Source organism: Bos indicus x Bos taurus, chromosome 8, assembly GCF_003369695.1.
Source record: "Bos indicus x Bos taurus breed Angus x Brahman F1 hybrid chromosome 8, Bos_hybrid_MaternalHap_v2.0, whole genome shotgun sequence".
In the NCBI taxonomy this organism is placed as follows: domain Eukaryota; kingdom Metazoa; phylum Chordata; class Mammalia; order Artiodactyla; family Bovidae; genus Bos; species Bos indicus x Bos taurus.
Genome location: NC_040083.1, coordinates 43,872,449 through 43,898,761, shown reverse-complemented (window position 1 = coordinate 43,898,761; position 26,313 = coordinate 43,872,449). Strand labels below are relative to the sequence as shown.

At 40.6% G+C, this 26,313-nt stretch overlaps 1 protein-coding gene across 4 annotated transcripts in view; it reads left to right on the top strand.

Moving 5' to 3' along the window:
* Window positions 1-26,313, top strand: part of DOCK8 (dedicator of cytokinesis 8) — a 266,249-nt gene that overhangs the window by 194,681 nt on the left and 45,255 nt on the right. For all 4 annotated transcript variants that reach the window (XM_027549402.1, XM_027549403.1, XM_027549404.1 and 1 more), the window contains 9 exons: window positions 3,348-3,497; window positions 5,333-5,446; window positions 9,530-9,685; window positions 11,528-11,667; window positions 17,100-17,269; window positions 20,718-20,860; window positions 22,841-23,023; window positions 23,361-23,493; window positions 24,423-24,510. In XM_027549402.1, the coding sequence (XP_027405203.1) occupies window positions 3,348-3,497; window positions 5,333-5,446; window positions 9,530-9,685; window positions 11,528-11,667; window positions 17,100-17,269; window positions 20,718-20,860; window positions 22,841-23,023; window positions 23,361-23,493; window positions 24,423-24,510 (1,277 nt within the window). The remainder of the gene's footprint in view (window positions 1-3,347; window positions 3,498-5,332; window positions 5,447-9,529; window positions 9,686-11,527; window positions 11,668-17,099; window positions 17,270-20,717; window positions 20,861-22,840; window positions 23,024-23,360; window positions 23,494-24,422; window positions 24,511-26,313) is intronic.

Below are 26,313 nucleotides of genomic sequence, written 5' to 3'. Positions count from 1 at the left end.
CACTGCCTCTGCCCTGTGAGGCCTGAACAGAGCTAAGGGTCTTTATGTGCAACTAGCACCAGGAATTTGCATTCTAAAAGCCAAGCTGATTCAGGTGGATGGCTGCAGCTCACAAGTCTTGGAGCAGCAGCATTAGCAGTGAGACACAAGCTTTGTGCTTTGGCAGGAAAAGACTGGCCATAAACCCTTGAGGGAAGAAAAGAATCAAAACCACCACTACCATGCCCAGTACATCCTGCTTCTTTGTACCCATCCCACCCACCATCAAGTTTCTCCATAAAGATTTACTCTGCTCATAATCCATCTATAGATAATTCATACAAATAATCTTCAACTGAGTTGATCTTCCATACTGCAAATTTTGAAAGACATGAAGCAAAAGCTCATTTTGATATTATAGAATCTCCCTGATGGCTCAGATGGTAAAGAATCTGTGTGCAATGCAGGAGACCCAGGTTGAATCCCTGGGAGAAGGGAAGATCCCCTGGAGAAGGGAGTGGCTACCACTCCAGTATTCTTGCCTGAGAATTCCATGGACAGAGGAACCTGGCAGGCTGTAGTCCATGGGGTCACAAAGAGTCAGAAACAACTGAACGACCAACAGATTTTTCATTTAGAAGAGAGTCCCAAAGGAAAGCAGTATCTCGATTCAAAGATGTTTCATGTTGGGAATTCCCTGGCAGTCTAGTGGTCAGGACTCTGAGCTTTCACTGTTGTGGCCCTGGGTTCAATGCCTAGTTGGGGAATTAAGATCCTGCAAGCTTCATGGTGAAGCCAAAAAAAAGCAGAAGCCCAAGTTCAAGGAGTCCTGAATGATGTAGTCTGTAGAGATCAGCTTCCTAGGGCTCAGAGGTAGACAGAGAAGGGCAAGAAAAGGAGCTAGGGTGGAGGCAGATGGAAAAGTTGCAGCCCCAGCCAGACTTTGCAAGGAAACTGATCTTGGATTCAGACTGGGTGCCCAGTCCTCCACACGTTGCTTATGCAGTTGCCTTACAGATGCATGAAAAGGTGTTTCAACACCAAAACAGCTGTTTTCCCAAGAAGCCTGAAGAGAAAGGAACTACAACCTCCTTGGGTTTAGCCAACTGCCTAGGCGATTTAACACTCTTTAGTTATATTAATGCCCACGTGCTAATGAACAACCACTTTGGCATCATCAGAGCTGTTGAAAACAATCCTTGGGCAGATTTCACAGTTGCTAATGAATAAATCCCCATGCTTCCAGAAACTGCTGAGCCAGACTTTGGGGACACAGAGGTAAATGGTGACTGCTTTACCCCAAAGTCTACACCAAGGGTTTCTTAGTATCCCTGCTTTGAATGGGTCACAGAGGCCCATATGGAGGAAAATATCTTCCTGCCTTAACCCACACCACAAATAATGACCACGAATCCACTACTGTTTCTAATGTGTGTTTCTCTCTGGAGATGCAAATGACACAGTAGTTGGCAAGTAGCTGACAGGAAGTATGGTATTGTGAGGATTATCTATTTGGTTGTAGAATGGCCAAACTCAGCAGGCAGGAGCCAAACACAACAGTGAGTGCTAAAAACCCAGTACTGGGGTGGGTTAGGCAGTGGGGAATCAGGAGCAGGTGGCCCCCAACAAAGGGGCTTGTCTTCCTCGGTCCTTAGTTAGGATCATAGTGAGAGAGGTACTTTGTGGGACAAAAATTAGGTCCAGTTCCTACGTCTCATTCAGGTCCTCCACTGAGGATTTGTAACTTTGTGGGGTACAGACACGTCCCTGTGTCCTGAGCCAAAAAGGACTCTACTGTGAGAAGAAACTGGGGTTCTTACCCTGGGCTTTAGGATTTTAGATTTTTAGGTCTTCCCCAAGCTGGCTATGGCATTGTCTTAAAACATATTTACCTATCTATCTGCTTTTGCTTCATAGTTTACCTTTTTTTTGTTTTTTTTTGATTGTTTGTTTCTTTTTTTTTAATCTCTGTTTATCTCAGTACTAAAGAAAATTGCCAGCCCTGGCTTCTTAGAAACAGAAATCTGCTATTAGAGCTCTTAGAAAGGTGAAAGTATTAATCATTCAGTCATGTCCGACTCTTTGCAGCCGCATAGACTGTAGCCCACCAGGCTCCTCTGTCCATGGAATTCTCTAGACGAGAATACTGGAGTGGGTTAGCCATTCCCTTCTCCAAGAGATCTTCCCAACCCAAGGTTCACACCCAGGTATCCTGCACTGCAGGCAGATTCTTTATCATCTGAGCCACCAGGGAAGCCCAGTGCTCTGAGGAGTGAAAGTCATTTTCCCACACACTGTCTTTGTCCCCTCTCCTTCCAGTCCTGACCTAGGGGGTCACCTTGAGGCAAGTGTGGACAGTTTAACATTCCGGAGCCATTTGTTTTTGCAGTGTCTCTCAGACTATCATGGACACATTTATAGAAGGGGCAGACACCCAACCATTCCATCTCCCAGCCTTTCCCATCCAGCTGTTTCTAATAGCTCTGAGAGTTTCCAACAAGGACAGGATACAACCTCAGACTCTATCAAACGGACCGTATTGACCCAGGAATCTCCTGGCCCAGGAAGAAGTCCAAAAAAATAAGCATGATGTTGATTTGAAATTGTGGTAGGCATTGAGCTGGTGTTGTCCTAGTCATAATGCAGGCTATCACTGATTGATATATAGGTTTTTATTTAAACTACATATACATTAAATATGTATTTTAAATATATAATTATATAAATATTTGCATATGTATATTTAGCAAGCTAGTTTTATAAAACTCACAACGTAATTTCTCCTAGAGACAGTGTTCCAAATAGTGGTTAAGTTTCCAGCCTGCATACTGTAGAATTGTTTTTGGAAAAACTTTTCTCCCGTTCTACTTGAAGCTGACATAAGAAGGACATTTCTGTCTTCTTCTCACTATAGTTTCAGAGACAGAAATGACTTCAGTTTACATCAAAAACAGTGTCATAAACAGTTCCTTTTCCTGTAAAGTTGTGTGCCGTGGTAGGACGGTGCTGCAGTGGTCCTGGCGGGGCGGGGCGCAGTCCAGGTCTGCCTTCCCAGTTGAGAGAAGGGGAGTCTTGTGACACTGCAGCTGAAGAATTAAGCTCCCTGGCTTTGTCAGCATCAAGAAGGGAGCCCCCTGACTTGGGGTCAGGAAGAGGGCACCCTTCCCACCTCCTGCTGCCATGGTAACCATCAGGGTGTCAGGAGCAATTTTCAGACCAGAGCCTGCATGGGCAACCAACCACCAGCACAGATAAAGTGTTAGAAAGTCCATTGTTAATGAGCTTTTCTTCCAGGCTTTCCCCTTTTTCCATAGTGTACAAGCAGGTCACCAGTTTCCATGTTGACATTTCCCCCATCTTCTCTGTAGGTGAAAAGCATGGCCCAGTATGTACATAACATGGACAAGCGGGACAATTTTCGGAGGACTCGTTTTTCTGACCGTTTCAAAGATGACATAACTACTATTGTTAATGTGGTCACCTCGGAGATTGCAGCCCTTTTAGTAAAACCTCAGAAGGTAACTGTGTCATTTTGCTCTTCACTGTCTGAAATTTTTTACCCTGGGCATATATTATTTTCATAATCAAAGAAAAATAAACAGTAATTAAAATGTAACTAACTGTACATGACAACTAAATTCACTTTGTTATACTGGAAAGCACCTTGTGGTGGGGCTGGAGCATTGCTGTCGAAAATTACAATGTGGGGAATTCCCTAGTGGTCCAGTGGTTAGGACTCTTGGCTTTCACTGTCAAGGGCCCGGGTTCAATCCCTGGTTGGGGAACTAAGATCCCACAAACCGAATGGAGCTTGTACAAAATGAAATTATAATGTGGAATTAAAGCAGTTTAAATTATTGTATCAACACACTATGAGAGGGAATATTTTTGTTCTTAGCAAATATACCCTCAAGTTTTATGATATTTGTAACCTACTCTCAAATGGTTCAGGAAAGAAAAAAAAAACATGAACATGAAGAGAGAATGATAAAGCAAATATAGCAAAATACCCAGCACTGATGAGTCTAATTAGAGGAGTTCTTTTGACTATTCTTGCTCCTTTTCTGTAAATTTGAAATTATTTCAAAGTAGAAAGTAAAAAAAAAAAGTAAAATGAAATAAAACAAAATTCTAAAATTTGAAGCCAAATTAGAAACTCTATAAAATTTGAAGCAGCAATGATCATTATTAATACCTGTATCATTATGAAGAATTTGTTTGCTACTCTGTACTGAGGAGAAGAAACTTCCACTTGGTCATTTCTTATGGCAGACTTTATGAGATTGGCAATGGTGTCTCATTTTGGCAGGCATGAAAAATGAGGCATAGTGAGGTTGATAAATTTTCCAAAAGTCAACACAGTTAGCAGCAAGGTCAAGACTGAAGACTCCAAGCCCAGCATATTCAGACAGATACTTAAGTAGTGGTCCAGGTGGAGGATGCTAAGAGCATGAGGGCTTGCCACTCCATGGTAGCTGTGGAAACTTCTTTACCAAGTCTCCACCCATGCCAGTGGCTGGTCAGCGTGGCCTGAATTTGCAAACTGCTCATCATAACAAGAGGAAAACATTTCAAATTATATTTTCAATAGTTCAGAGCAAATTGATTTATCATTCTGAGAATAGAGGGCATAAACATGAAAAAGTGAATCCCTGATTGCTCTGAAGTGCTGTAAAATCCCTCATAAATATGAGCACTGAGAAGTAGTAAAAACTAAACCCTGGCCTCAATTCATGCAAGAGTTCACTCTACTGTGTATGACTCTGCCCTCTCTTAGGCTAGGAATGCTGTCTAATTGGAGAAAAAAATTCCTTAAGTAAAAACCGATTTTTTTAATCTTGATTACATTTTCTGCAACAATCCTTTCAAATTAAGAATCTGTCTCATTCAAGATAGTAAATACATTTCAAATTACTTTTGCTAAAACAGTCATTAGCAGAATTAAATTATAGTAAAGCAATATAAAGAAATTTAAGAAAATATGAGAAACCAGAGTGTAGGAAAATGTTCATAATATAATGGTTGAATGAATAAATTCAGGACCCTATTGTATACAGAGAATAAACTCAATTATATACAGATAAATATGCACATAGGAAAAAACACCTAGAAGCAAATATACCTAAATACTAACAGTAGGTAAGGAATTACTTCATTCAACACTCACGACATCAATTAGTTTCTAAAGTATATCGCTGTAGTTTTGCAGGGTTACCTGCTTTGCTCAGAATCTTCCAGAGGGACACTGGCTGAAAAGATATGACCTGCCTCTCCCAAATTCCGCCCCCCTCCAGGGCCCCAAGGTTTACTAGCAAATGATGGGGGTGTTTGTATCAATATGCTTGTTTTTAAGGAAACTGAACAGGCCGAAAAGATCAACATTAGCCTGGCTTTCTTCTTGTATGACCTCCTCTCACTCATGGATCGTGGCTTTGTGTTTAACCTCATCAAACATTATTGCAACCAGGTGAGTGTTCCCTCAGACCTAGCCCTGTTGCTCCTGGTTCCTTCCTATCTGACGTGACGCTTATTGCCATGGCGTGCTCCCTCGTTCATTGCCAAGTGAGACAGTTTGACTCCTGTACATTCTGGGTTTTGTGGTACATTCTTCAAGTCATTTGTTTTGTGCCTTGAACTTTGGTAGACACACTAGTTTGTGCAGATTCCTGGAGCATTTACCAAACCAGCACAGAAGGGCCAACAAGGTCCGTGGGCATTGAGACTTATTAGTGATACAAACTGCTTTCTTCAGTTTAGCATTTAACAGAATTACATGACTGTGGGATTCAGTTTTTGACCAGGTATATAATTGAAAGTATGAGGTCTCTTTTCACACATTAGGGTAATTAATTAAATTGCAGTTGTGAAATTCTAACATTAAAGAACTCTAGTAAAATCAGTCAAAGAGACTGAATTTCACTGAGCAAAAAGCAAATATTGTCATCTGGTATACCTGCAGGGTATTAGTTTTAAGACCCTTCCCAGAACCCCCAAGGATATCAACATTTGTGGATGCTCAAATCCCTTCAATAAAACAGTGTAGAATTTGCACATAATTTACACACATCTTCCCATATACTTTAAGTCATCTATGGATTGCTTATAATATCAAACATAATGTAAATGCGGTGTAACTAGTTGCCTGTGCAAAATCAAGTTTTGCTTTTTGGGAATGTTCTGGAATTTTTTTTCCAAATAGTTTCAGTCCTCAGTTGGTTGTCTCACAGATGCAGAAACTGTGGATATAGAGGGTTGACTGTATTTTGTAATTAAAGAGCGTATCAGTGCTGTCTCCCCAGATTTTTCAAATGGAATCCTACTTTTGTTCACTCTTCTCCTCAAACTATCCCAATAATAGAAATATAAGTAGCAGTTACTGTTGCTGCTCCTTTTCTTTCGTATTCCTGTGTTTTAGGACCACCATTACTGTCACTGCCACCAGCATCATTACCCACCACCTTCACCATCAGCACCACTGTCACTACCCTTAGTTTCTTCCTATGGACAAAGCTCTGTGTTCACATTACAGAAATCATCTCTCTTGATTCTTGCAAGGTCTTATTGTCAACATTTTGCATATGATAAAGCTGAAGTTTAGAGGAGTTAATATTGCAACTTTTCCAGGGAAGAAAGAGCCATGGCTGCTTTACTCAAGGTACAATGAGTTAATCATTCTGTTCCACCAGAACTAATAACTCTCTGTAGTTAATCCCTTAGTGACCATAAATAAGTCATTCAACTTCTTTGAGTCTCATTTCCTCATTTGCAAAATAAAAGGATCTCCCCTCCCTTGCTAAAAAGACCATGACTGTTCTAAAGAGACTCCTAATAAGGAAGATGGCTTACAAAGAATCCTAAGGAAATATCAGAAGTACCAGAGCAGGAACATCTTGTATAGCCTGACCTCCTGCCCCTGCTTGGATCTTCTGGCCCTGTCCTACCAGAATGGTGGGAGGAGGTGGTGGAGGAAGGTGCCATTTCCCTTTGCCGTCACTCTTAGGTGTTTAGGATGGCAGATCATTGGATGAATTGCAAACACGAGTTAATCTGTTTTTCAAAACTTGATGTTGAATATATGGAAAGAAAGGACTGGAACACCACTGTAAGCCCAGGGTTCGCCTCTGGTATAAAAAAATGTATCCATTAAACTTGTTAAACTGTAAAGCAGACTCTATTCAGGACCATTGTGATAGGTATAAGACCACTGCATTGGATATTTCAGTAGGGGAAAGAGATTGCATTCAACTCTGAATACAGAAGGAAAAATGCCAATTTATAGCCAAGGAACAGGGTAAGAGTAGTAAGTGGATGAAAAACTACTAAGAGAAAAATCAGGGGTAAAGGGAGAATTCTGGTCAAACTAACCTAACAGGATTCTTGCTGAAGGCATGTTAGGGTGATCAGAACCACCTGGGGAACATGAGGGGTGAGGAATTTGCTCAGATCTCAAGGGTGAGAAATTACAGCTGAACTGACTTAGCAAGATGGTTGTGAAAATTGGGCCACCAAGGCTACAGCTTTGGGCCCTGACCTTTGCAAAGGATGTTTGCACACAGGATGCACCTTGCCTGTGTGCATGCTAAGTCACCTCAGTCCTGTCTGACTCTTTGTGGCCCCATGGCTTTACACGGCCCTAGAGGGACTGTAGCCCTCTAGGCTCCTCTGTCCATCAGATTCTTGAGGCAAGAATGCTGGAGTGGGTTGCCACGCCTTCCTCCAGGGGATCTTCCCGACCCAGGGATCAAAAGTGTCTTACATGTCCTGCATTGACAGGTGGGATCTTTACTATTAGTGCCATCTGGGAAGCCCAAACTGCTCTTTACTCTTTCTTAAACATTGCTAAAATTATTTTTGAAATTTTTGTCTTCATTGAAGCTTCAAGGGACTTATGAAAGATGCCCACAATGTGGCCTTCTCAGGTATCTTGTGCTTTCAAGTTCTGATAGCAGGCTTGACCCAACAACTCTTGAGTGGTCATTGAGTGAAGGGCATAAAACTGAGTTTTAATTAGTATAATTTGCTGATGTCCCTGTTCAAAATCAGCCAGTAATACACATTGATAAGAGTATGGGTTCTGGTAAAGGTTCATACACAGAAGTCATATATTCTATTTTTTCTATAGTACATAGTGCATTCATTTTTTTTCCAATAAATTTCTACTAACTACAGATTCTATAGGTAAAATGCCATAACACAATGGTTTTTTCCTAAAATGGTTTAAAATATGTGCTCATTTAAATTATATAGTTTATAAAACTGCTCTTAAAGTGCATGAAGAGGAAGCATGGCCATTTGTAAGGGTGAGATGCTTGGCATCCTGTGCTGGGCCAGCAGAGTCCTTGTGGTGATATCCTGAGGTTGAAGCTCCATCCCTTGGTGGCTCAGACGGTAAAGAATCCGCCTGCAATGTAGGAGACCTGGGTTTGATCCCTGGGTCGGGAATATCCCCTGGAGAAGGAAATGGCAACCCACTCCAGTATTCTTGCCTGGAGAATCCCCATGGACAGAGGCGCCGGGTGAGCTACAGTCCATGGAGCCACACAGAGTCAGACACAGCTAAGCACGCACAGCACAGAATGTCCCTCAAGCCCTTCTTTGCTTACTTTGTCACTGCCTGTAGCATCTCAGTCCTTCAGATGTCAGCCTGCCTGAGGGAAGCAAGGGGTCTCTTCCAGACTGTCATGTTTGCCAGCTTTTCATTGCTTTTTTCACAGTTGCTTTGTTTGAAAAGATTTTTCCTGAAAATTCTCCCAGCTTTCTCTTTCTCCTTCACTTCCTCCTCTCCCACGTTGGGGCAAACTCCTTGGCTTTTACGCGGGGACTACATACTTTCGTAAGTAATTTGATTCTTTCATCTAGGGACTGGTTTGAAAGCTTACCAGTGCGGCCTTTAATTAGAAACCACAGAGAGCACTTGTGGCATTCAAGTCATCCAGGCCCATTTCATTAGTTTTGTGTGGCCGCATGTGGGGTCAACTCCTTTCCTTTAGTTTCTCAGACACGGTAGGATTTTTGTGAAATTTTATTGTGTTACAGCGAAGACATACCTCCAGATTATTTTAGGCATGAGCTTGCCATCCATCATATTAGAGATTTAATGAGGGTTGGGTTGAGGCAAGCATTCTCATTATGGCCAGCTGTTAGACTGGAATCCTAAAAAGAACAGTAAAGTGGCTCAGTGGTAAAGAATCCACCTGCAATGCAGGAGACACAAGTTCGGTCCCTGGGTCAGGAAGATCCATTGAAGAAGGAAGTGGCAACCCACTCCAGTATTCTTGCTTGGGAAATTCCATGATCAGAGGAGACTGGAGGGCTACAGTCTATGGGGTTGCTAAAGAGTCAGACGTGACTTAGTGACTAAACAATGACAATGGATGAAAACTTACTGGACCTTCCCATAATGCAGAGCTTGCCATCTGTTGCCCTGTCCCACTCATTTTTATTCCACTGATTTCTGTAATCTGGGGAGAAAAGATAATTTTGTGTCTGTCAACCTCAACTCCATTCACCATAGAATAAAACCTCTTTTCCCTCCTCATTTTCTTACCAGCTGTCCGCCAAGCTCAACAACCTTCCAACGCTCATTTCCATGAGGCTGGAGTTCCTGAGAATTCTCTGCAGCCATGAGCATTACCTCAATCTGAACCTCTTCTTTATGAATGCGGATACTGCTCCAGCATCTCCCTGTCCCTCCATATCTTCCCAGGTAATCAGCTAACTGGAAAGTGTTTAAGCTATTTTGTTGAATTAGCTTGGCTTAGTCATTTATTCCTATACAGATTGGTCTTCTTAATTAGAAGAAAAATTAAGTTATTCAAACCAATTGATACACATTGTATGTGTTAATCCAGATACACATACGTATGCTACCCAAAGTTATTTCATCTAACTAATCATTTACAAGCTATGTGATTGTTTTCTGTCTGGGTTCAAGGGTCCCTGCTGAGGCCAGAAGAGCACAAAATCTATATGCACTATGAAAAATGTCTAATTCATAGAAAAATCACAGATCTTTTGCTGACAGTCTTTACTTTAGCTTGACAGTCTCCTTTGCTCACTTCCCTTTTCCTAAACCTTATGAAACCTTCCTTTCATAAAATTTATGAAATTACAGTTAGTTTCCTTTATATTGATTCCCAAATGATCTAGTAGTAGTTTTTAACATGGATACTGTATTGTATCTTTGAATGATCCTAGAACTTTCTGCTGATTCTGATATAGAATGAAATTAAGTACAAAATGATTCCACCTTGAATCATATTCTCGAAAATGTAGCTCTTGAAACACTAAAAATATCTCCTTGTAAAATAATCAAATGGTCTGTTTTATAGAGTATATTTCTAAAAATTCTTTTTCTTAATCAGCACAGAAGAGTAACACTTGTATTAATATTTAGAAATGAGGCTTTGACAGCATGGCCAGTCTCTTTTTGTAGATCAGTATTATGCAGGTTAGGTTTGGTGGGCCCCACATTTCACAGGATTTTAGGAGGTATTATACAAATATAGAATTCTGAAGACAAATCCATTTTAGAAACACGGTGTTAAAAGGTTTCTTTGCAATAGGCCATTGAAGAGTCTCTAACTTGTTTATATAAATTACAATGCCCCTGGGGTGGCAAAGGAAGGAGGAGGAGGAGGTGAATGATAAGCAGTACTTCCCAAAATGACTGGACTCTGGAAATCTTTTTTTTCCTCCATTGGTTTGGGAACTGGTGTTCTGTAGAAAAACTTTATAAAGTACTGCTGTTTAATAGTCATATTCCATATATAGGGAACAAATCAGTAGCTCAGAATAGCAGGCAAGATTTCTTCTTTTTAGGTTTTCCTTCAGATGCATTGTCTTTGATCCTAGCACAAAGGAGGAGGCTTATCTTAATAATTCTTTTAAAAATCTTAGCTATTCATGCCAGATGACATTCAGATTCAGACGTGCACCGCATGACCATCTTCCTGTGAACTGGGGAAGAGCTGACTTACAAGCAGCTGTTCCACACCTGCCAGCTCTGCCCCTCGTCCTCCCCCATATTCCCCTTCTGACCACCTCCCAGCATCACCAAACTGGAAAGGCTGGCTAGAGACATTTGTAGCTTCTTAGTGACATATGAAGTACGCCCTAAGATAAGAACACAGGTATTGGCCAGGACTGGTAAATGTGACACTTCCCTGCCTGAGGCTGCTTCTGGTTTCCAGGCCAGCAAAATTCAGGCAATGTAGGTAAATCATATTCAGAAGTGTAAACAGGAACCTTAAATAAAGGTGGCAGTCTGTTATAGAGGAATCACCAGCTCAGAGCCATAACATGGGGTAGAATCCCCATTTCCCTATCCAGATGTGACCCTAGGATTTTAGTCTTCTTCGCTAGTTGAGCAGAGTGGACACTCTAAGTCCCAGTTTCTTCATCTGACACGTAGGGATGTGAGCAGTAACTGCTTCACTGCGTTGTGCCTACAGAGCCTGGCTGGTAGCATATGCTTGATGCATCCTCACCATCGTGGTGTTAATTCCAGTTCTTGTTGCTTAGAAAACTGCCCCTTACATTTCTATAGAACTCCAGCTCCTGCTCCAGTTTCCAGGACCAGAAGATTGCTAGCATGTTCGACCTGACACCGGAGTACCGCCAGCAGCACTTCCTCACCGGGCTTCTCTTCACCGAGCTGGCTGCTGCCCTGGATGCTGAAGGGGAAGGGTATGTCTCAAACATTTATAGTGGAACAGAAAGCAAAAAAAAAAAAGGATGCTCCTTACCAAATTTTTGCACTCTGACTTATCTTCCTTGGTGAAAAACTCCACCATTCACCAGCTCCAAGGAATAGAAGCAGCCACGTTTTTAGAAAGTGGTGCCAATGGGAACGTGGAAAGGCATGAGGGATGGAGAGTAACCATAAAACAGCTCTTTTCAACCGCTTATTCATTATGAGGAAGTTGCCAATTCTACCAAGGCCTCCAGTGGCTCAGACTGTAAAGAATCTGCCTGCAGTGTAGGAGGCCCAGTTCGATCCTCGGGTCAGTAAGATCCCCTGGAGAAGGAAATGGCAACCCACTCCAGTATTCTTGCCTGGAGAATCCCATGGACAGAGGAGCCTGGCGGGCTACAGTCCATGGGGTCCCAAAGAATTGGACATAACTGAGCAGCACAACTAAGCGACTAACACTTTCACTTTACCAATTCTACTAGGGTTCCCCGGGATGCTTGGCTAGTGAGCTGCTTAGAAACAAAGCTGTTTTTAAGGTGTACCTTGGGTGACCTGTATGCACAGAGGCAGCAGCCAGATGCCACTTGGCACACTGCTGACAGGGGCTTAAATCCAAGGAGTGTTAGGATTGGAAAATAATCTAGATTCAGCCCTGTTAGTGTTCAGGTTAGGCCCATGGAATTGAAGGAACTTGCCCAAAGTTACACAGCAGACTCAAGTCTAGAGATCGTGGTCTCCAGAGTCCTTCCCTAGGGCCCACCCTCTTGTACCACATTAGCTCTCTGCCTGAAAACCTACTCCTACAATGCCTACCTTCTTCCTCCCTCTGTTCAAGAAGTTTCTGAAATAGAATGTGCTGATTAGTGGCAGCATTGCTGTATGTTATAGATTGTTGTCTAATTCAAGATTCTGAAGTTTTCTCAAAGTATTTATAATTTTGTGACAAAAATAGGACATCTCTGTATGAAACAATTACAAGAGCACAAGTTTATGTAACTTCAGTAACAAATGTGTCCCAAATGCTTTGTCCGTACTGATAATGCTTAAGAGATGGTAGGTCTCTATCTCCCAGCAGGTCATGGTGGGAAGTCTGATGTTCTCAGCTCTGAATTCTGCCCCCTTCCAGAAATTCAGTCACCAAGAATATCCTTAGCTTCGTTTTCAAAGGCTTCAGTTTCATCAAACTCCTCCCAGTTTTCTCAGTGGAATTTTATACCCTATAGCTAACATGAATTTCCACAGCAACACGAAGTGCCTTGACACATTAAGCTGAGAATGTGCTGAGAAGGAGGCTTGTGCAGAAAGAAAATTGCCTTCACACACACACATGCACGCATACTTTATCGTGATTGTCCTTTGATAGCAGAGATTTCCATGATTTCTGAAAGCATGATACGCTTTAGTATCTACATGAGTGGTAGTCTCTGTTTTCCATTTCACTTCTAGTGAAACGTCTAAGCAACCAGGCTTTGCATCTGTTTTGATTCCTCGTAAGATCGTTGCTATTATTTTACTAATAAGAGAGTAGAGTATGTTCAGAGATCATCATGTAATTATGTTTAATCAGATAGGTCTATTTTCTCAAACACATACACACACACACACACACACACACACACAGTACCTTTTCTACCCCCCAAAGGGTAACTAATTAAGAGCGTCACTCCTTTGGCAAAACAATAATTCCTGATTGTTGGGTTGTCAGTTGTTCTCCTGGAGAGTCATTAAAAATACCATCATGGACTTTATATATGAGCAGAAGTCTCAGAAACAATTTATTTTCTGATAATACATCCTTTTGATCAGTTCTTCCTTTGGCTGCCAAAGCAATTAATAGTCTCACCAACACCCACCCATCTGAGGCACAGGGCCAGTGGTACACATCTCAACAGCTGAACTCCTGAAAGGAGCCGTAGCTCTAGAGTCTAAGGGATCGCTGTGGAACCCTTCTTACCTGAGGGTATAAGAAGGTAACATCCATACGTCACTAAATCTATAGTGATTTTTAAGCATGTGTAAATTATCTAGCATTTTTGTGCTGTGCTACCAAATGTTTAAAGAAGAATTAACTCCAATCCTTCACGTTTTTCCAAAAAATAGAAGAAAGGACACCTCCAATTCATTCTATGAAGCCAGCATTACCTTGATGGCAAAGCAGATAAAGATATCACAAGAAAACTGCAGACCAATATGAATATAGATGTAAATATCCTCAATAAAATATTGGCAGACTGAACTAAACAACATATATTAAAAGGTTATACACCAAGGCTGCTGCTAAGTCACTTCAGTCGTGTCCAACTCTGTACGACCCCATAGACAGCAGCCCACCAGGCTTTCCCATCCCTGGGATTCCCCAGGCAAGAACACTGGAGTTGGTTGCCATTTCCTTCTCCAATGCATGAAAGTAAAAAGTGAAAGTGAAGTCGCTCAGTCGTGTCTGACCCTCAGCGACCCCAAGGACTGCAGCCTTCCAGGGATTTTCCAGGCAAGAGTACTGGAGTGGGGTGCCATTCTACACCAAGGCCAAGTAGGATTTATTCTAGGAATGCAAGATTGGTTTAGCATCTGAAGGTCAATTGATATAATAAAGGACGAAAACCCCACTCAGTCATCACAATAGAAGAATAAAAAGCATCTGACAAAATCTAGTACCTCTGGAAAACACTCCACAAACTCTGTAGGAATATGTGAGAATTTCCTCAACCTGATAAAGGCATCTATGAAAAACCCACAGCTAATATCATACTTATTGGTGAAAGATTGAATACTTTGCTTACAAGTATTTGCTTATAGGAGCAAAACAAAAATGTCCATTCTTTCTTCTTCTGTTCAACATTTTACTGGAAGTTCTACCCATGGCATCCATGTTGGAAAGGAAGAAGTAAAGCTGTCTCTGTTCACAGGTGACATGATTTGTTTATAGAAAATCCTAAAGTTCCCACTAAAAAAGCCATTAAAGGTAATAAATGAGTTCAGCAAGATTGCAGGATACAAGATCAATATACAAAAATTAATTGTATTTCTATACTCCTTCCATGAGCAATATAAAAATTTTAAAAATATTCCACTTAAAGTAGCATCAAAAGAATAAAATTCTTAGGAATAAATTTAACAGAAGAAGTTTAAGACTTGTTCACTGCAAAACACCTTAGAAAGAAATAGATCTAAATAAATGGAGGGACATGACATATTCATGGATCATAAAATTTAACATTGTTAAGATGGCAATAGTCTCCAAGTTGATGTACAAATTCAGTACAATTCCTCTCAACATTCCAGCTGGCCCTTACAGAAATTGACAAGCTGATACTAAAATGCATTTGAAAATTCAAGGGACTCCAATATAACCAAAACAGTCTTGAAAAAAAAGAACAAAACTGGAGAACTCACACATCCCACTTCAAAACTTGATACAAAGCAAAATTAATCAAGACTATGTGGTTCTGATCTAAAGATAGATGTATAAATTAATGAAATTAAATTGAGTCTAGAAATGAATCCTTACATTTATAGTCAAATGATTTTTCAATGAGAGTGCAAAACAATCAGTGGTGAAAGAGTAGTGTTTTCAAGAGACGGCACTGGGAAAACTGGATGTCCACATTCAAAAGAAGGAAAGTGGACCCCTATCTCACACCATATACAAGAGTTAAAGTATATCAAAGACCTAAATGTAAGTGTTAAAACCATAAAACTCTTAGATGAAATCGTAAGGGTAATCTTCAAGAAATATTATTAGGCAATGGTTTCTTAAATCTAACATCAAAAATAAACCCAGCAAAAGAGAAAAAGAGGTAAGTTAGACTCCATTAAAATTAAAACTTCTGTCCTTTAGAGGACATCATTAATAAAGGAAAAGGACAGCAAGCAGAATAGGAGAAAATATTTGCAAATCATTGATCTAATAAGGGATTTATGTCTAAAATATATTTTTTATGTCTTACAGCTCAATAATAAAAGAACAAATAACTCAATTTTTTAAAGAGCAAAGGATCAGAACAGACATTTTTCCAATGAAAATATGACCAATAAGCCCATGAAAAAGTTTTCAACATAATTATCCATCAGGGAAATGTTTATCAAAACCAGTTAAATACTCCTCTGTCTTTGTTCCTTTGGGCTGCTCTAACAAAAATAGATTAGGTGGCTTATAAAGCACAGAAATTTATTTTTCACAGTTCTGGAGACTGAGAAGTTCAAAGTCAAGGAGCTGACAGATTTAGTGTCTGGTGAGGACTCACTCCCTAGTTCACAGATGGGCATCTTCTTGCTGTGTTCCCCTGTGGCAGAAAGGGTTAAGTGAGCTCTCTGCAGTCTTTTTTATAAAGGCACTAATTCCATTCATGAGGGCTCTGATGTCATGACCTAAAGCACCCCCTAAAGGCCTCACCTCCAAACACTATCACATAAGGGATTAGGTTTCAACATAAGAATTTGAGGGGAGCAGATCATAGTCAGCTCTTAGCACCTGGCTATAATACAGAAGACAGATAATAACAAATGTTGGCAAAGAGAAGATAGAGCTGCTGGTGGGAATGTAAAATGATGTAGTTCCTCTAAAGATTAAATACAGAGTTGTCATATGATCCAATAATTCTGCCCTGTGGTAGATGTCTAAGAGAAATAAAAAACCTATACCTACATAAAAACTTATACAAATATTCACAACAGTGTTCATAAGTCATCATAGCCAAAAAGTAGAAACAACCCGAATGTCCATCAGTTGATGAATTACATAAATAAAATGTAGCCAGCTGGTAAAGAATCTGCCTGCAATGCAGAAGTCCCCGGTTCGATTCCTAGGTCAGGAATATCCACTGGAGAAGAGACAGGCTACCTACTCCAGTATTCTTAGGCTTCCCTGGTGACTCAGATGATAAAGAATATGCCTGCAATGCAGGATACCTGGGTTTGATCCCTGAGTTGGGAAGATCCCCTGGAGCCAGGAATGGCTACTCACTCCAGTATTCTGGTCTGGAGAATTCCATGGACTGTATAGTCCATGGGGTCACAAAGAGTTGGACATGATTTAGTGACTTTCACTTTAGCTAAATAAAATGTGATTGGAATATTATTTATTTAGCTAAATGTAAGTGTTAAAACCATAAAACTCTTAGATGAAATCATAAGGGTAATCTTATTATTTATAAGATTTATAAACACATTATTTATTTAGCTAAATAAAATGTGATGGAATATTATTCAATGATAAAAAGGGGTGAAGTACTGATTCTACAACATGGTGAACTTTAAACATTGTGCTAACAGCAGAGCCAGGACTAGACCACAAGCAGCTTGTCTCTGGATTCTGTACACCTCAGCCCTACTTTGCTTGGTTTTCATATCATCACCTCGTTGTTTAGGAGCATTCTGGTCAACCTTGCTTCACTATGGCCTTTGGCTTTTTGTGTTGTGCCAACAGGATCATCAAAGTACAAAGGAAAGCTGTCAGTGCCATCCACAGCCTGCTGAGTTCTCACGACCTGGACCCGCGTTGTGTTAAACCAGAGGTGAAGGTCAAAGTTGCTGCCCTCTACCTGCCTTTGGTTGGTATCATTTTGGATGCTTTGCCACAGCTCTATGACTTTACAGGTAATGATGCCTTCTGTTTCCTTCTTTGGATTGATGGGGGTTCCTGCCAGATTCACCACTAAAATGAGGTTTCCATTGCTGGCTCCAGGGCTGATATGCTAGCGTGAGCCCTTCCCACTACCACTGCTTTCCAAACCTTTTCAAACATAGGCCCTGGTAAGTGTATTTTTTAAGCCACATGTATATGTGTTTTTTTTTAATTGTTTGCTCATTCATTCATTCATTGGTCTGTTGGTACATAAACACTAAAGACCGTACACCACAAAGGATGAGAAAATAACAGAATTACTCCTTTTAGTGATCTGTGGTCTGACGTCTTGAAATAAAGTGTTTCTTCTCTTTTATTTTATGAGCACTTAAGGAAAGAAGCAGACTCAAATGAGTCTAAACATTTGTACCATGCCAAAAAATATATATATCATGTTGTCTGACACTATTAGGAAATGCTGTTATGGCAGAGGAATTTTGCCTTTAGCACTAAAAAGCTCATTAAGGTTGGAATTCAGTATCTCCCACTTGGCCACCAGAGGAAAGCATCAATTGTTAAAAGGCACCTCCTGAGTTTATTTGCATGTTACAGTGCGGATTAGGGAATGTAGACAAACAAAACCACCCTCACTCAAAAACAGCATCTTATCTGAGACCTGAGAAAGACAAATCCCATCTGCCTGTCCTTCCCATCTGCCTGTCCTTCCCCTAACACACACACACACACACACACACACTGCTGACTGCTTCAGGGTGCTTTTTGCTTTTTCCTCAGCGAAGGGAGGTGCTATTCTTCTAACTGACGCGTGGTTAAGTATAGAATCCTTGTAAGGAATCATGCTTGGAACCTTAGAACTATCATGGTTTCCTGCTTCCTCCAAAAGCAAAATGTCCTGTGTGACAATCATTTCTAAACTCCTTGTGGTGACAATCATTTAGCTCATAAAATGAGGGGGAAAATGGGCAGGGAAGTTACGGAAGCTATCTTAGCCCACCAGATGAGCTGGCTGCTCGGTAAGATGCACAGAGCTTCCTGTAGCAGTGCCTGAGTAAAGGGCAAACGGAGAAGATAGTTGTCTTCGGAATTTAAAGGTGCAATTCAGAGTATGGCTTTGCAGATCCCTTGTAGAATTTTGCATGGACATTTCAAGAAAGTTTCATTTGAGGATCTGTTATTTGTTTGTTCCCAAAGCAAGGGAATCACGTTAACACACATTATCCAAAGTTTCATTGTTGATTAAAATTTTCCAAATCAGCCACTTTGGATCATAACTTTTTAGCATTTGTTTGTTTGTGGGTTTTTTTTGTTCCCAGTACATATGAAAGTTATGCTTTCTCTGTATTGTGGTCTATTAAGCGAACAGTAGCATTATATCTTTTTAACTACAAACCTTATTTTTTTGTTTTTTTTTTCAAAATTAGTTATTTAATTGAAGGAAAATTGCTTCACAATACTGTGCTGGCCTCTGCCATACAGCAGCATGAATCAGCCATAGGTATACATATGTCCCCTCCCTTTTAACCTCCCTCCCACCTCCTGCCCCTTCCCACCCTTCTAGAGCACTTGGTCTTTTAAATCTCAGTGATTTCTTTATGTATGCACTGAACTTTATAGTTGTGATGTAGCTAACAAGTGGGAAAACAATGTAAATATTCTATTATTAAAGATAGTATAGTATATTTATTAGATATGAAATCTTTTGATTAATAAACTAAGAGTATAATATTTTTTAAAAAATACAACAGAATTCAAATTCCAGACCGTTTATACTGTATGTGACCTTTGGAAATTTCCTCAACCATTTAATGCCTTCCCTTCCTTTCCTCAGCTGTAAAAATGTGATAGCAATGTCTATATCTTAGGGTTTTGATAAAGAGGAAATGAGAGAACTTCTGTGAAAGCATCTTGGCAGCAAATATTTCTATCCTTCTCTCCTCTCTTTTTCTTGTAACCATGAGCCTATGCACATTTAGGAAAAATGAGAATGTATCCTCAAAGTAATCCTGATAATGTTATCAGGTCTTGAATAATTGCCACATGTTCTTCATTTCACTCTGTGCTTAAAAATTCTATTGACTTAAGAACAGTAGTGAATTATTTTTTAAAAATTGAGTTCTGTTTTTACAAGTTTGGCAGGTGAAAATCTGTTCACATGGCTATTTTTCTGAAAAATTGAAAGTCAAGAAACTATAATGTTGACAGGTCTATAAAATTATGAGTTTTTAATGGATCAGTCATACATGTTTTAACACATTTTCCTCAGAACTACTTAAACAAATACTTTCTATGTGTAATTTATCATGGTCATAAAAATAAACCTTTTCAATTGTGGGTCCCTATTTTGTTTGCATACATCTATACCTATATATAAATATATTACATGAGTATAATAAATTAACATTTATTTCAGACATTCAAAATCTAATAAATGATTGCTGAATTTGTAATAATGGCTTACTACTCTATAAGATAATTATTTAATTCTGTAACTTTGTATTCCTTTCTATTTGGCCATTATTTGAAATATATAAATGAAGTAAAAATACCATATTATAGAAAAGTATTATGAAAGCTTTGAAATTTTTTGTTTTCACAGTTTGAAAACTTAATTTCTAGCCTAATCTTGTGGGGGACATTTTGTCTCTTTTATTAGACTGCCTGCTTTTCACTATAGATGGTAACAGATAAATAGTGCTAAATGTCAGGTTTAAAATTACTATGCTGAAATCCCTCTACTAAGCATATTCCCAGAGAAAACTGTATTTCAAAAAGATACATGCACCCTAATGTCCATAGCAGCACTATGTACAACAGCCAGACATGGAAGCAACCTAGATGTCCATCAGTAGACGAATGGATAAAGAAGATGTAGTACATATATAAATGGAATATTACTTGGGCATAAAAAGGAATGAAATTGAGTCATTTGTGGAGATGTGGGTGAGCCTAGAGACTGTCATACAAAGTGAATTAAGTCAGAAAGAGAAAAACAAATATTGTATGTTAACACATATATGTGGAATCTAGAAAAAATGGTATAATTGATCCTGTTTGCAAGGCAGAAATAGAGACACAGACATAGGGAACAGATGTATGGGTACCAAGTGAGAAAAGGAGGGGTGAACTTTTTCCTGTCTCCATAGTTTTGCCTTTCCAGATGGACTTCTTTCACTTAGTAATATGCATTTAAGTTTCCTCCATGATTTTTCATGGCTTAATAGCTCATTTCTTTTTAGCACTGAATAATATTTTATTGTCTGAATATGCCACAGTTTTTTATCCATTCACCTATTGAAGGACATCTAGGTTACTTCCAAGTTGTAGCAATTATGAATAAAGCTGCTGTAAGCATCTGTGTGCAGATTTTTGTGTGGACATCAGTTTTCAACTCCTTTGGGTAAATACTAGGAAGCATGATTGCTGGATCATGTAGTAAGGTCAATAATATTTTGATTGCAGCTGCAGAAGCTCGAGGTGGAAAAAATCGTGCCAATGGCTCAGATGAAGAACAAGAAGGGACCAGTGCAATTAATCAGAATGTGGCATTGGCTATAGCTGGAAATTTTAATTTGAAGACAAGTACAACCATGTTGTCTTCCCTGGTATGTTGGTCCACATTTCTCCTGTTTATTTTTTGTTTTGAGTCTTTTCCCATCTATTAATGGATGTGTTCCTAAATTCACCTGCCAGAACCCAGGATAGAGCAGGCAATGAGATTTCTGCCTTATTGCTCAATGCTGGAAGAAATTGTGTGAGGCTAGTAGTTGAGAAGGAAAATGACAAAGGGGAGGTAACACAGAGCCAGACAGGATTCTGACAACAGCAAGAGCCTCACAGAACAAATTCAGGCAATTTCAGTAGTGTTAAGTTCAAGGTTTGGAAAACTAAGAAAGATGAACTTGGAAAATCTGAAATATTGTAAAGGAGATCAAACCAAGGATCCCTCAGGTGGGAGGCTTGCACTCTGTGGAATCTACCTCTGTTCCTTGCTGAGCTCTGACAATCCCTTTGCCAAGACAGAGCTGCATTCTCTTGCTTAATTTAAGTTTGCATTTCAGTGTAACATTCATATCTGCAAAGAACTCAACCCAGTTCTTTCCTGGGAAGACAGCCTCTCAACCTATAATTCTGCTTGGCTGAGTGACTGCCTTCTCTTCCCTTTAGCACTCCCCAATTCCACCCCACCCCACCCCCCCGCCACCCTCTAACACACACCCATAAGAGTTGAAGGCCAGGAGGGGAAAAAGAAAAGACATGGATAGTTGACATTACTCATCCTACAGCTGAACAAATATGATGTACTTTCTGACCTCCTCTACCTTTCTAATATCTGTCTTACCCAAATTGGCTGCTTCAGGTGGTATGTGCCTTTTACATTCTTGTTTGTCTCCAACAGAAACTCAAAAGTCCAAGGTTCACCTCTTAGAAGATATTTCCTATGAAGTTATAATACATTTAAAAATATTACTTCTTGTGGTCATACTCAGAAAAACTAATGTTAAAGTAACTTCGTAAACCCTATCCTCCACATTCAAACCGACCATTCCCCTCACATGTGAACTAACACCTCTCTGCAGCTTCACTCCTACGTTCAGTTGGGTATTAGCTGCGCCGAGTGAATCACATGTTGTCCTTTGTGTTGTTTGGATGAGTGACAGAGAGTGTGCTCAGCGCTCTAAAATGAACACTGTGGCCAAAGCATGAGAGCAAATAGCCTGAGCCCCCACACCCTGTCCCCAGGAAAACATAAATTGTGGTTGAAGCTCTGTCCTAAAGGACTCCACTGAATTATGTATTTGATTCATTTGCTGAGCAGTTCATGACCCTTATACTTTGGACTCTGACAAAGAAGCTAAATCTTGAATAGTTAGGGTATTTTGGGAACCAAGCCAGGGTAGTTATCTGCTATAAATCCAACCCTGCAGTTTCCGGTGTGAAGGAGATATACTTGATTTTAGCAGCTTGGAAGCCCTTGTGGATTACTGAGATTGGGTGGGGGGAGGGCATGGTCAAGGTCCAGGGCAGACCACCAGACCACACTGCTCCTGAAACAGACTGCTGCTGCTGCGTCACTTCAGTCGTGTCCGACTCTGTGAGACCCCATAGACGGCAGCCCACCAGCCTCCCCCGTCCCTGGGATTTTCCAGGCAAGAACACTGGAGTGGGTTGCCATTTCCTTCTCCATTGCATGAAAGTGAAAAGTGAAAGTGAAGTTGCTCAGTCGTGTCGGACTCTTAGTGACCCCGTAGACTGCAGCCTACCAAGCTCCTCCGTCCATGGGATTTTCCAGGCAAGAGTACTGGAGTGGGGTGCCATTGCCTTCTCCGGCTCCTGAACAGAGGGTGTCCACAATTATGTGGCTGAAAGCCTGGTTAGAATACTGCCCTGGACCAGCCCCTTTTCCCAGCAGCCCAGCTCAAAGAATACAGCTTCCACTGCCAGGAGAAGGCAGAGTTCCCCTAAACAGACCCCAGCCCAGGAAGAAGTACAGACACTGTGTATTAAGAAATCAGCATTCCTTTCATTATGTCTGCTGCTCAACCTCTTCCCTTGCATCCATCTCCCAATCTGCCTCCTTCCAGCCCTACAAGCAGTACAACATGCTGAATGCTGACACGACCCGAAACCTCATGATCTGCTTCCTGTGGATCATGAAAAATGCTGACCAGACCCTCCTTAGGAAGTGGATCGCCGACCTGCCATCCATGCAGCTAAACAGGATTTTAGATCTCCTTTTCATCTGTGTCTCATGTTTTGAATACAAGGTATCTCTCAAGTTCTGTCTTGTCACTGTTCCCCCTCTGTTTGGGCAATGGCAGCATCCTTAATTTTGTCTTATTTCTGTATTTAAGTCTATAACCTATTTGTATATCTGTATCCTATCTAGATATGATAATTCCACCAGGAAAGGATCTCTGTCTTCTTCAGAGAGAATGTCATTCCCATTGACAGCATTTCAGCCAGAGGATCCCCCAGAACAGGGTGTCTTTGTAGCATATGTCCAAACTGGCTGATGTCACCATGGGTGTTCTGTCTTTAGGATTCTCCCCGTGAACAGAGAGCTCCCCAAACTTAATGTCCTCCTGCCTCTGTCCTGTCCAGGGAAAACAGAGTTCTGACAAAGTCAGTACCCAAGTTCTGCAGAAGTCGAGGGATGTCAAGGCCAGGCTGGAAGAGGCTTTGCTCCGTGGGGAAGGGGCCCGAGGGGAGATGATGCGGCGCTGCCGGACTCCAGGTGTGTTGGGTCAGCCCTTCCCTGCTCTCTGTCAGCAGAATTTGGTACCCTTTGTGGGAAGGAGCATCCTCCCCACATGATGAATAGACACCACCACTTTCTTAACACGTGTGATAATAGAGACAAGCAGATTCTGGGATTCGGCGCACAATGTATGTGATGTTAGCCACATTCCTCTAAGGGAAAGCTCCTTTCCTGAGATCACAGGAGCCCTGAAAATGTCCTCAGATGGCATCTTCTGTTTAAAACTTACTGGTGGTAAAAGATCCCATCCAAGAATATGAGTCGTGGGATGATGAATGGTGTCTCCCTCATTTCTCCCTGGGATATTTGAAGAGTCTATGTAGATAGTCCTACTTATAGTTCTGGTTCCAAGATCATTTCCCCAAGTCATGCAGGGTTTACTAGAATAGGTCCAGTCCCCTCCTGCGGTGGTCTTAGAGGGTCCTACCCCACAGTCTGAGAGTGATCTCCAGAAGGCTGAGTTCGTCTCTTTAGGGCATATCAGCCTTATCCATTGTGCTCAAGGAAAACAAAGTGATGGTTCCTGCTCTTCAGTGGGACACGGTGGCAGGGAACTTGGAAGGAGCTGAGCTTCTCAGGGGTGGTTGAGCACCCTTTTTCAACACCAGCACTCTTCATAAATAAATAATATGGGGAGAAACCCTGATTTCACTGAAACCCTGTGTCCATGGGAGATGTGCTTGCCAACACTCCAGAAGGGCTTCTGAGGTCTGGCCTGTCAATCAAAGAGCAGACTAACCCATCCCAGATTTGGTTATGAGTTTGGCCTCCCACCAGCACCAGCATGGATTCTAATTATCTGGAGAAACAGCACTGAGTCCCTTCAGTTGAGCTTGTTACAAAACTTCTGGTTATCTTGCTACTACTGCTAATCAAATTCCTGTTGTGCATTTCTTAACTCCTAGGGAATGACCGATTTCCAGGCCTAAATGAAAATTTGAGATGGAGGAAAGAGCAGACACATTGGCGGCAAGCTAATGAGAAGCTAGATAAGTAAGTCACTCAGCAACTTTGTGCCACTTTTACCTGAAGTTCAAAATGATTTTTCCCAGGCTACTTGTGTTACTGAAACAACTACATCCTTCCAAGGGTAAGAAACTGAAACATCATTATCTGTATACATTTAGTTCATCCAGGGTTCCAGGATAATCAATGATATAAAGAGTTATGATATCCAGCTCTTAAACATTTATCACATTAATAAGCATTTAAAGAAAACTAATGTTTAGCAATCTCAGCTAGCTTAACAAAAACTGCTGATGAGTCAGGACAGGGTACCCAGGACCACATCATTTCAATCCATATTTCCACTCCACGAATGTGTACAAAGATGTATATTCAGGGATATTTATGTCAGCATTACATAAAAAAATTTTTTTAAATTGTTGTTTAGTCACTAAGTCTTGTTCAACTCTTTGCAACCACATGGACTGTAGCCTGCCAGGTTCCTCTGTCCATGGGATTTCCCAGGCAAGAATACTGCAGGGGGTTGCTATTTCCTTCTCCAGGGGATCTTCCTGAGCCAGGGATCAAACCTGAGTCTCTTGTGTCTCCCAAGTCTCAGTGTGCCTGCATTGGCAGGCAGATTCTTTATTGCCAAGCCACCAGGGAAGACCCACACAAAATTGAAACATTCTAAATGCTAATAGGGAAATAGATAATGAAATATTAGGTTGGCATTTAAATGTTTCCAAATCATTTTAATGATATGGGAAATGCTTTTGATTCAATGTTAAGTGAACAAAGCAGAGTAGACATTTGTTTTAAGAGTATAATTTTAAATCTCTACACATAGTAGATATATTTTTTAAAGACTGGAAGGAAATTTACCAAAACATTAACCACGATTTTCTTTGTGTTGAGAATGTTTGTGAAGGATGTTTTCCTTTTTATACTTTTCTGTATTTCCTACAATGAATGTGTATTATGATATATTATTATCAGAAAATAATGCTAAAGTAAAAGAAGAAAAACCTGCTTGGGTTGCAATATATGCTATATCCATATTGTAGTATACACAACAATTTGGACCTATGAAGGCTCAAACTAAATTGTCTGAATAGATAGCACATATTAGTATCTGCTGTTCCTCTTAGCAAGAGGTAGCTTAATGAATCCTGGGGTTCACTGCTGAAACATTATATGGCTTAAGACAACCCCTCCCCACATGCATACACTTGACAAGGCATACGCAGGGTATCCCCATGGTATATAAAACATCCATTATAAGGAGGGGTGGGGGATGAGGTGGGCTTGAGTAGCAGTGTTTTTTAATAAATAAATATGTTGCTATCTTTGTTGTTATCACAAGAATGGATCATTCTGGTTCATTTATGGGACTTTTGGAAGTCAAGTTTATTTTAAAACATTAAGGAGATAAATATTTTAATTATATGTGTTGCTTGTATAGCCCAGTTGTTGCTCTTAGGAATCATATCCATTTGCTTTGGGTATTTTGTGCTTGTTCTAAGTTCCCTGAACTGATTTATAAACTATTGATTCTGAGAGTCTGTACGTTTTAATTTAGGCATTGAACACCACCCCGCCCCCCACCACCATCACACACACAAATTAAAGAACTATTGCATGTAGTTAATTAACACAGAACTGCTTAGGCAGTTAGGCCATCTACTCCATGAGATTAAAAGAAGAGCCGAACAGAAAGCACGATTGCCTGGGCTGTGTAAGTGGGTGTTTGGGGAAATCTTCCCCTTTTGTCACAGAAACAGCACAGTACTGAGGCTTTCCACACAGGGCACACCAAACCTCTCCAGGTCAAGTCAGCCCTGAGCTGCG